This window comes from Gordionus sp. m RMFG-2023, chromosome 3 (assembly GCF_954871325.1).
Source record: "Gordionus sp. m RMFG-2023 chromosome 3, tfGorSpeb1-WG-v2, whole genome shotgun sequence".
In the NCBI taxonomy this organism is placed as follows: domain Eukaryota; kingdom Metazoa; phylum Nematomorpha; class Gordioida; order Chordodea; family Parachordodidae; genus Gordionus; species Gordionus sp. m RMFG-2023.
In genome coordinates this window covers 39,223,655-39,235,293 of record NC_088777.1, presented here as the reverse complement: position 1 = coordinate 39,235,293, position 11,639 = coordinate 39,223,655, and the positions used below count along the sequence as shown (strand labels likewise).

The 11,639-nt window shown below is 24.7% G+C and overlaps 1 protein-coding gene across 1 annotated transcript; it reads right to left on the bottom strand.

Moving 5' to 3' along the window:
- Positions 1-1,309: 1,309 nt before the first annotated feature.
- Positions 1,310-9,551, bottom strand: LOC135926960 (serine/threonine-protein kinase PLK1-like). Its single transcript, XM_065462893.1, has 13 exons — positions 9,450-9,551; positions 9,302-9,406; positions 9,146-9,262; positions 8,878-9,095; positions 7,929-8,024; positions 4,932-5,128; positions 4,483-4,578; positions 3,572-3,697; positions 3,123-3,215; positions 2,888-3,041; positions 2,568-2,697; positions 2,004-2,174; positions 1,310-1,444 (listed from the first exon to the last, which is right to left on the bottom strand). The coding sequence occupies exons 1-13, from the start codon at positions 9,549-9,551 to the stop codon at positions 1,310-1,312; spliced, it is 1,740 nt and encodes a 579-aa protein (XP_065318965.1).
- Between the last annotated feature and the right edge of the window lie 2,088 nt (positions 9,552-11,639).

The following is an 11,639-nucleotide window of genomic DNA, read 5'->3' as shown; positions in this document are numbered from 1 at the left end:
ACTACATTTGAAACAATACTATTTATTTTATATTAGATAAGATAATAAATTAATTTATTTAATTGGCACCATAACTTTTATACATCATTAAGAACAATCCAGTATTCGATTAGAAATATTTAAAGTTAAACATAAATATATCTTTAATGAAAATATTCCTTATTTTGTATATAGAATCAATAAATATGGATTTGTGAACAGTATACCTTCTCAAATATCACTTAATTAAGGATGTCCCAATTACACTGTTATATCTCTGTCCAGATTTCCCAGTATAATTACTTGCTCCAACAAAATCGCAACAGTATCCTACTAACATATAGCAAACTATAGGATAAATATCAGTTTTATTTTTTTTTAAATTGTTATGCAAAATATCTGTTATCTATTTATCAAAATAAGATCTCACTAATGATTAATTTTTCCATAATCTTTAACAATCAGCTTGTAGGTCGCAAAATTTTTTAAACAATCATCTGACAAATTTTAAAATAATTTAACAAGCGGCTTAATCAAATAGGCCCCAGCTGAAAATATTCCTATATTACTTTAATATTCATTAAGAAATAATGCAGGCAACTTTTTATCATTTAAATGCTCTATTAAAAGTCATTTTTATATGGTCCATAGAATCCCCCAATACTAGTTTATGACTCATCCCATCAATAAAAGCTCAATTTGTAAATAAATAATCTATAACACATTTCAATCTCTTTATTTTCAAACAGCTCAAAAAAATTTTTATATATCATTCCCTTTGAATAATATTTAATAGTTATTAAATAATCTATACTATAAATGATAAAAAAAATTGTTTGACACTTCGAAAAAGCGCGACATTTTAATTTTTTTTATTAAAAAACATAAAAGATTAATATAAAGTTTAAAAAAAAGATGACGTATATATATAAATATATACAATCTTTTTTAAATCATAAAATAATTAATAAATGGTTTTTTAATAGTTTTAAACAAACACAAAAATTATTCATACATGCAGGTTAAATATGGGTTTATTAAAAATAATGTGTGAGGTGCAATTTTTTAGATCTTTATTACATTCAATAAATTATTTATAGATTAAAAATATAAATACTTTTAAAAATATAAATACTTTTAAAAGGACAAGTGAATTTTATGACTTATTCCATAGAATAAACACAGTATGGGAAAATTACCTTTTAAAAAAAGTATATAAATACCGCTATTTATATTCGCTCACATAGGGTTATCTGATCTCTTACGTTTTTTTAAAAATTTTTTTGTCTATTTTATGATTTAAAATGCATTCGAATGTATAAAATGATAATTATTGAGATAACACTTTGGCTATATAATTTTCGGCGACAATTAACCTTTTAGCCAATTCCCGGGTCATGCCATGAACTTTCAAAAGAGAAAATTTGTAAGTCGTAAAATTTTTGTCCTTGTCAATATACGATACCTGTTAGTTATTTTATAATAAAAAAAAGACATTATAGTTATAATAGACATGCTAGGGTTGGGAAAATAAAATAAAAATGGTGCAAATTTCATCAGGATTTTGGACCTAAATAATTTTTAATAGGGTTCTGGTTCTTGCAGTTTCTGATAGCCCGAGCCCAGGTATGGTATGAATCATTATCAAATTTATCCAATATAATGAGATAAATAAGTTCATTTTGTAAAAAAAATAAAAGTTTTTTAAAAAAAGCGTTTAAAATATCAATTTTATCTAAAGATTTTAATGGTAATAAATTTTAAAAAAAACGGCAATCAAGTTAGGATAGATATATCTTATTGCATTAGGGATTAAGACAAAAATTAAGTTTTACTTTTTATTTGAAGAAATAAATCATAAAATGACTTGATCAGGTTCCAGTCTGGGCTCATAAACCTAAATATTTTTGGTTTTGGAAAATAAAAGGCTGGAGGGCAAAAATACTGATTTGTGTATTTAATTTTTATAACAATGATTAATTTTAATATTCATTCAAATAATTGGAACTAGAAGTTAGTTATACCGCTTGCATCAATGGACAAACGATCAGTTTTGTGTGGTCGGAGAAAAAGTTGACTTGCAATGTACCATTTGTCAAATGGAAAAATATTGCGTTTTCGGTTCTGTGCCATACCCTTAAAAATGGGAGTCTGGATATATCGTCCCGCTTCTTAATGGCCATACTTGCACCGGTCTAAAATTTTAATTGAATAATAGAGGTTTAAACAAAATACGTCATATAAATCCAAATTTAATTTAGATAAAAGTACAATTAATATGCATAATCCCTAAGTTTTTGAAAAATTTCTTATTGGAATCTATCATTGGAAAGAAAAATAATAAAAAAAATTCGGTATAATTTAGAATTTAAAAATGTAAATCCTTGGTACAAAATAATCTAAGCCTCTATAACGATACTTGAATACACACACTATAAGTACTTTTTAACTTATAAATATTATGCCTTATTAAACAATTAAAAGAGTTCATGAGAATGAAAATATGCCTAATTGTTATCATATCAGCTAATTCTTTCTACCTTAGCATTAAGATCTATAATATATTTACAATACTATATGCTTTTAACCTTTATCAAATTTTCGTTCATATATTGCTGGAAGTAATTTAGTATTGTAGCCTTTTTTTTCAAATGTTCAGGATAGTTATGGAATGTAAAATATTCTTCTTGTCCCTTTTTATCGATGTATTCAAGAGTCCTAATAATTTTTAGAATCCATATAAGGAAATGTTATGTAATTGTATTTTATAGATGGCATGCAATTACTAAAATTATCCTACCAAACTTTATTCCGTTGTTTGCTTTCAAGAGTGAAAATATCTAAATTGGATCTAATATGTAATGTATTCAAACTAATCTATCAGTCCATTTTTTTTTAAAAACTAAACTCTAAATCCTCGTATAGCAAGAGCCGGGAATTATCGTTGTAAAGAATCCCAACCGAACCATCAGAGAGTTGGTAACCTAAGCCATATTTGTCCGTGTAATCGACCCATTTGCTTACCCAAAATATGGGAATGGAGGCTGGATGCTCTGCGTCTTCTATAATTGATTTTCATAATAAATAAATAATGTTTAAAAAAATTATTATAATATTAAAAAAATTTTTTTTAACTAAATTACCTTGCACTATTTGAGGATTTTTCCATGGTTTGCATTGGAAGAGTACTTTGAGTTGACTGCCTAAATCAGCGAAATAACAGTCCTTAGGCTCATCTATTATGAAATATCATAATAAAATATAGTTACAAATGAATATGAACTAAATTGCATGTCAATCTCGATCTTTGTTATAAAAAAGTTGTAATGGAAATAAGATTTCTACAATCCCCATTTTGTTATAATTTTATTCCTTATCTATATCGTTTAAATATTCACAATTTCTATCACACAGCAGGGTGCCCAATATAAAAGATCAAGCTTAATATGATTGCTGAATTATTTATCGATCCTTATACATATACATTGTTATCTAATAAATTTCCAAATAAGACTCATTCACTTAATAAATCAAAGCAAACTAACAGTCAGGTAAAGGTAATACAAAAAAGGATTTTATTTTATTTTTAAACCAGCTTTGTGACCATTAAAAGGTAAAACGCATTGATTATTGTTATTGAGATTGTCATTCTTAATAATCATATCATCGTTCTTCATTTGCTCCTGGTTCCTTATATTTGTGTGTTGATAATTCATATCTCAAAATAAATAAACAAAAAAAATTTAGAAAGGGAATTTATATACATTTATACAAAATCTGATTTTTAAATTATTTTAATATATTTGAAAATTTTTTTTTGGGGAATGAGGTAAAATACGTATAGAATCTATCTCATCTCGAGCAAACTTATATTTTGTAAAGACAAGTGGTGGGTATCCTAATAAAATTAAGTACTTTAGTTACGTTTTTGCCAAAAAAATAATTATAACTCATCACTGTAATAATATTCTTTGCTATAAAAGTGAATAGTTACTTTTTAAAAGTTAATATTTACAAATATTATTCATTATCTTTATAAGATATTTCCCAAATTAAAATTGACTGCTTATTAAATATAATGTCTCATTTAAATCAAGTTTTATTGAACGTTTTTTTGCTTGAAAAAGCTTAATTTAGGCCCAATTTTGAATACAGTCTATTATTAATAAAGTCTAATTTAAGTTCAATTTTTATATGAAAAATAAATATTTTTTGTGATATTTTTTTTAATAAATAAATAATATCAGTGTAATTATTTCCTATTTCATTTAAATTCCTTTGATTTCAATTTTTAAATAGCAAAATTATTTTCTATAATAAAATTTTTTATTAAAATGATGAGTTATGGTAGCCTGCAAAAGTAACTAGTTATTTTTAAAAAATATAACTTTTAAGGATGTAATTAAACGCAGGCCAAGTTGAACATAAAATGGATATGCCATGATGATGGGGAGTGTTAAAATGTTTGTCTGATAAATATCACAAATAAAAAAATATATTTACCTAATTCATTAAGAGGTTTTTTGAAATTTAGATAGGCTATACTGAATCGAGGTGCCGTACTTAAACAAGAAATTGGTAATATATCAGGTATGTAATCTGTTTTTTTAAATATATGAATCAAAATAGATAATAAAACAACTAAACAATATTATAAAAAGAGATATCAAACATAAACAAAAGTTTGTGGTAAAATTTTCTCGAGTTATAATAATTTGCAAACTCAGATATGCTAAACCCCTACAATATATCTATAAATAATTTCCGAATTCTTTACTGTTTAAATGTTTCTAAATAAATGGCATTTATCTTATTTTGAGAAAAATCAACTAAATAAAACATTCATGTATGAATGATCATTTAATTTAAATCGTAATCACTTCACTATAGACTTGAAAATTTCAAAAAGAATATTTTTATATATACTAATTATATTTTTTTAAAAAAGAAACCTTTAAAGAACTCCATATTTAGAACGTCGCACATTTTGGGTCTTTTAGAGGGGTCAGATCTGAGCAAGGCTATTATTAAGTCTTTGGCTGGACTAGTGACATCCAAAGGTACGACATATTCGTTAGCTCTTATTCTGTGGTAGGTTTCTTTTAAGGTACCAGTTTCAAAGGGTGGCCGACCAACTATGAGTGTATAACTTTTAAATATGATAAAATTTATTTTTATTTTAAATTACAAGTTTTTCTAAAAAATTTTTACTAACAGCTGGTTGCATCTAAATGCCCATCCAGAAACGTGTAAACCGAGTTCAAAAAAAAAGAAAAAAAAATAAACCTCGAGGGAAACCAAAAATTAACTTGTGCCTCAAGGCTTAGTTGAATAAATTTATTTTAAAAATGTCGTCATCGAAACTGAATTTTGTAAATACCAAAGCCTACTTCTATCATATGTTTTTAGCGGTTAACACTTAAATCATTAATACACATAAATAATTATTTAAGATAAAACTAATATCTGTCATTCTCTTAATTAAGTTCCTTCTCATTATTTCACTTTTCTATGATATATAAAAAGGATATTTTAGGTTGGGGGTAAAGACTAGGAAAACGCCATCCCAATCTGAATTCCTGTTAGGTGTTATTTTTCTAATATAACCCTACAATATAATATATACATAATTTTTGAATTTTATAATATACAATAAAGGTACACTGAAACATCATGTGACAAATCTATTACCAATATAAGAGCATTACAATTCAGACCTATTTTTTTTAATAACAACCCGATCTGAGGTGAAAACATTTTTATGACCAATCCAATTGGAGAATTTTTCTTAAAAATATCAGAATCCAAAATTTTATTTTTGATCCAATTTCTTTTATTGGATTGTTGAAAATACGATATTTCAACAAATCATACATTAGTTGGTGAAGGTTAAAGCAATATTTTATTCTTTAAAAAAATAGAAAAATTTAAAATTTTGTGCATGTCTGAATCCAGTCTAAAATACATTTTAAAACCAAAGTTTGAGAAATGTATGTCTTAATCTGATTGACTCAGGTTTTGGATTCTACTTTAATAGGATATATTTATACTTGTCTCTAACGAATATCTATTGATATTGTTTTGGGGAATTTTTAACCTGAGAAATTATAATTGTAGGTAGACCTATGTGCCGATAAAATGCCCAGGGGTTTTATTTTAAAATATTTGGTGAGTGTCAAACCGCCATGAATAGTAAGATTAATAATGTATTTGAAACCACTTTTGCCAAATAAAATTTAGATGTTTAAATTGGAATAAAATCTGTGGTGGTGGCATGGCAGCATACAGGTATAGACATCAACCAGGCGTGTTGCCAGGGATTTATAAAGGAAGGGAGGGGGGATATTTTTTTAATATTAAAATAAAAAAATTTGGAACATTAAAATTATTAGAACTAATCAATATAAAATATATTATATATACAAATAATAAAATATTGGAAAATACAAAATATTTAAAAGGGAATATTATGTAAATCACAGTAAAATTAGAACTAAATATTATGATGATTTTAATCAAAATATTTCGTATATAAAATTTTATCGTCATTGCTATTGTACCAATTTTTCAATAATTTGTTCCAATTGAGTCCATGTTAATATTGGAGCTTTTCGTTTGACTAGGTGCAAGTCGAGGCTTGCAAATAACAAAATCATATAATTTTGCTCGCCATAGTAATTATATAAATCGTGGAATGGTAGATATTATCTCTTTGATTTCTAAGTTGTAATATAATAATATAGACGATTCTCATAGCTTCAAAAAATCCATATTATTTTTATGAAAAATATAATAATGTATCTGCTTTAGATGAAATATCTGGTTAAGAGCATTCTACTATTTCTCCAAAGGCATTCAAAATAGGTTCCTATAAATCCAAAAATGCTGTAACAGATCGAGGCCCAAGGCTCTATCTTGTAAGATGTGCTTTTTGCAGTTTATAACAAAAAGTCTCCGAAATAATTCTGCTCAGCAAATTCTGTCTCTTTAAATAATAACTGAACATTTGCCTAATTATAGTTATTACTATTAGTAGATATAAATTAAATATAATTTATTTTTGTTAATAAAATAATCTTATATGCATCAGTTTAAGGTTTAAAATGAAATAAAATATACTTTAAATTTTAGTGTGATAAAACATTAATACAGAAAGAAATATTTAAATTCGTTTTAACTTTTTTGCATAAATTCAAAAAAGAATATAATCTATTTGAAGTAGAATACTCTGCAATTCACAATTCATGAAGAGCTTTTATATTTCTTAAAAAAATTTGTTGTTATGTGGAGGAGGGGGGGGGGTCCCCTTAAATCCCGCCTATTACATGTTTCAGGTGAGCCAACAAGATGTCATAATTTTCAATTCTAATTTTTCTAAAATCTCACATGAAATGATAGAGGCCATATTTTAAATCAAAAAAATATTTTATTATTTAAATTGACAGACAACATTTTAATATAATTAGATGTAAATAAAATATCTAAAATGGATTTGAATTGGAAAATAATAATTGTCCTGTTTAAAAAAGTCAAGGATCATGTTATGTTTATTAAGCATACTTTTATTTAAAAAATAATATTCCAATGCTAAACATTAATTTGTAAAAAAAGAAATATGAATATTATAATTTAAATGCATCAATCTATAAAAATATGTTGGCAGATTTAATACTATTTGCCATTACCCAAATTCAAAAAATGAATGAATAGCCCATCCAATATTAAAAAATAGGTAAAATTAATTCCTAATCTCCACCAATCATATGTTTTAGTAGATTATATTTATTATTAAAAATTTTGGAACTATGATAAAGTAGAAAAATTTACGAATCCATTCAGATTTCTGAAGTATGAGTTATATACTATGAGCCATAGTAATATCTTAATACTAAATTTGTATCAAATGTAAATAATCACTTAGTTTGATTGTAGAATAAAATTTAAATTACACTATACATCCTAATGACCATGCATCAACTTCAAAACTATGTCCCTTTTTGGAGAGAACTTCTGGTGCTATGTAATTGGGTGTACCACATAATGTTCTAAAATAGTTTATATAACGAAAAAATAAAATTACATAAGGAATATTCATAATTGTTCTATAATCTAAAAAAATTTTTTTATTTAATGGATTTTTTTGTATAAGTGTTATGATTTCCTAAATTTAAAAATATAGACTATTAAATATAATTTCTCTCTTACACCAAGCACTAGTGTGTATATTTGTTATTACCGTATTTTGGGGTAAAAACTATCAGACCTGTTAATCACCAAATTTGAACATAATTTAAAAGTTAAAGTCAAATAAAAATTTCAACTTAATTTTGAAAAAATTTTATATAAAATTGTTATTTATAGCTTTCTGATAAGGAAGTAGATATTGAGCCATAATTATTACAATTTAATTTACTATCATTTTTTTCTTTTTGTTCTAAACCCATAGGGGTAAATAGCTTTCTAAATCCAGCCTCCTGATTGGATTCTGTTATAGTCAAAAGGTCATAAAGACAATAGTTGATTACTGTATATTAAAAATAATGGCTTAATAGCTAACTATTTACCTTTTTCAGAGCAATTATTTCTTTATTTAAATTAATTTGATTAAAACTTTTAATCACAAAATTATTTTATACAATTAAAAAATTATGATGAAATGATGATGCATTATATATAAGTAATATATATATATATAACTAATATGTAAATGTAATAAGTATATTTTTAAGAATGTAGCTTTTCAAAAGTAATGCTAATTATCACTAATCAATAAGTATAATAGCAATTTAGAACAAATGCATATAAAATAAATATTTTTATCCTCTTATATCTTTCCACTTAATAAATACTAGTACATTGTTGACATAACAAAAATATAAAAAAGCAAAAAATTCATACAATTTTCTGTCCCCATCTTTATCAATGCGTGTTGCTAATCCAAAATCACCAATTTTTATTTCCAAATCTTCATTCAAAAATAAATTTCCTAATTTCAAATCTCTATGTATAATTTTATTATCATGCAAATATTGACAAGCAAGTATTATTTGTTTGCAAAAATATCTTGCCTCTGGTTCACTAACACATTTTCTTCTTTTGTGAAGTTCCATTAAAGACTTATTGAGAGCCAAATTAATTTTTGTAAAATAAATTTATTTAGCCATACCCGACGACGACATAATTCCAGCACAATAAAAACAAAGTCTTTATTTTCAAAATTGTCATAAAATTCAACTATATGTTTGTGTCGCAAAGATTTATGTATTGCGATTTCTTGTACCATCTAAATTTATGTAAAAGAATATTTTGATTTGTAAATTACCTTTTCTTTTTGATGTTTTTTCGTCAAAAGTTGTTTGGGAACTATTTTACAAGCAAAAATATTATTTTCGTCATCAATAATTTCATAACATTTAGCGAATCCTCCCTTCAAAAATCAATTTAATATTTATATTTTTAAACATACTTACCCTTCCTAAAAATTTCCCTAATTGGTATTTTTTTCCTTTAAAAGGATCAATTATAATATTTGGAATTTCTTTTGGCTTAGGTTCATCCTTCTTCGGTTCCATCGTATTAAAGATATTGAATCAATCACAAGGCGAAATACAAAGGTATTTCTTAAAAATTCAAAAATTTAGTAAATATTTCAAATTTAACGCCAAATTGTTCAAATCGACATTTAATATTAAATTTGAAAATTTATATTTAGGAAATAATAGATTTATATTATCTGACGTATATTATAATCTAAGAAAGATCATAAATATAAATTATATTAAAAATTAGGATATGTAAATATTTGAATTTAATATAGTAGAAACTTTTCAAACTTTGTGTGCAAATAATATTATAACACTGATAATATCAGTTGTGTGTTCCTTAAAAACTTGGCGAGGGGGCTACGATTATTTATATATTATCAAAGAATATAATATATAATTGATTTTTTATTATGAATATGACTAAATTTTTTATTTATATTTATATATTAAAAGCAATGAAAAAATTTAATACCATCAATATTTATACATTAAAATAAAATATATATAAATTTATAACGTTATTTTGAGCTAATTCTTTCAAGAAAATTTAAACCCTTAAAGTTCCCTTCTACATATTTTAATTCATTGATCTGATATCGAGAGTCGATCAATATTTTTGATTAAATTTGAAAAATTATTTATATTTAAACTCGTCGCTTATCCTTTATGATCAAATCATAAGATGCAAGCCCTTTTCACACTCGGTTGTTAAATAAATATCCACAGTTAATAAAATGATTTTATTATTCGTACGAATACGAATAGCGCAATTATTCGATTCGTTTTTTTGTAGGCCTAATCGTATTTGACCTTTTATAATTTTACTTTTTGTTACTTATTTTATTACTTTTTGTTCTTGTATTCAAATCTTGATGCAGAAAATATATATATAGAAGCAAATTTTATGAATAAAATAGATTAAAAAAATAACAGTTTTACTTTTCTTCAATATTCAACATATTATTTTAAAATTGTATTTTCATAAAAAAAATAAATAATGAAACTTATGAAATTATGATATTGAGTAATATGCCTCGATTACAATTATTTTTTTTAAAAATAACTTTAAATATACAAAAATATAAATTACCAGATTTAATATGCTTTTTTTAAAAATCAGAGTTGTTAACGCTCCTTTTTAAAAGTAGCTAGCTCCCGCTCCTACCTTCTCAAAAGAAGCTAGCTCCCGCTACTACATTTTTAAAAGGAGCTAGCTCCCGCTCCGAGTAATGGAGTACCACTCCATAACCGCTCCTTTGATTTCATTTTTTTAGAGGGTATACGAAATAAAATCTTATATTTTTTTATCAAAAAGCTTTATTTATATTAAATTATCTATCAAAATATTTATAACCTTTTATTAGCTTTTAAAAGTAATAAATTTTAAATTAGAATCTATCAAACATCCACGCCTCTCCCCTAAGACCTGTTTTGCAATACTAAATAGGCACTCCACAGGAGCAATAGAGGGAAGCAGGGTATTGTATTTTATAAAGATATTTTTATCAAAAATAGTAATTTGGTATCATTATTTAAAAAATATTTATCCAATATATTATCTTCCTGATGATCAATTTCATGGTATCCAAAAAAATCTTCCAAATTAATTTGTATTTAAAAGAAAGATTTTTTACTTTTAGATGCTTTTTTAGATTGAAACTGCTCGCTTTTGAAAATTAAATAGTTTTATTTAAATACAAAAGACATTTTGCCACGTGAATGTTGAAATATTTTAGATACCAATCTGGATCAACATCTTTTAGAAGTTTTAAACCTATTATTTTGTATTGATGGAACACGTGGTCGAGTTTATTCATCTATGATCATTCTAAGGATGGAACCACTAAGTTAGAATCTGAAAACATGATTTTTTGGGATTATATATCTAGTAAGAAGCGAACTATTAACTATAGACTTACAAGATTTTCCAAAAAAAATTTTCAATATAAAAAGGAATAACAATGTTTAATATTTGATAAATGGTACCTTAGATGCAAAACACCAACTATAAAACTCGGCTAAACATTTAATAATGGAAAAATTTAAATCAAATAAAATTTCATTTTTATTGAATTTTAATTAATAAATATTATTAATATTTAAAAAATTAATTTA

Bases quoted from the DNA above. Each gene is read 5' to 3' on its own strand.
- LOC135926960 (XM_065462893.1), bottom strand. From the start codon at position 9,551: ATGGAACCGAAGAAGGATGAACCTAAGCCAAAAGAAATTCCAAATATT. The intron at 8,025-8,877 runs GTATGAATTTTT...AAACTATTTTAG, and splicing joins AAAGATGGGGACAGAAAATT to AACATTATGTGGTACACCCA. The intron at 3,042-3,122 runs GTAATTTAGTTA...AATCAATTATAG, and splicing joins AAATCCTCAAATAGTGCAAG to AAGACGCAGAGCATCCAGCC.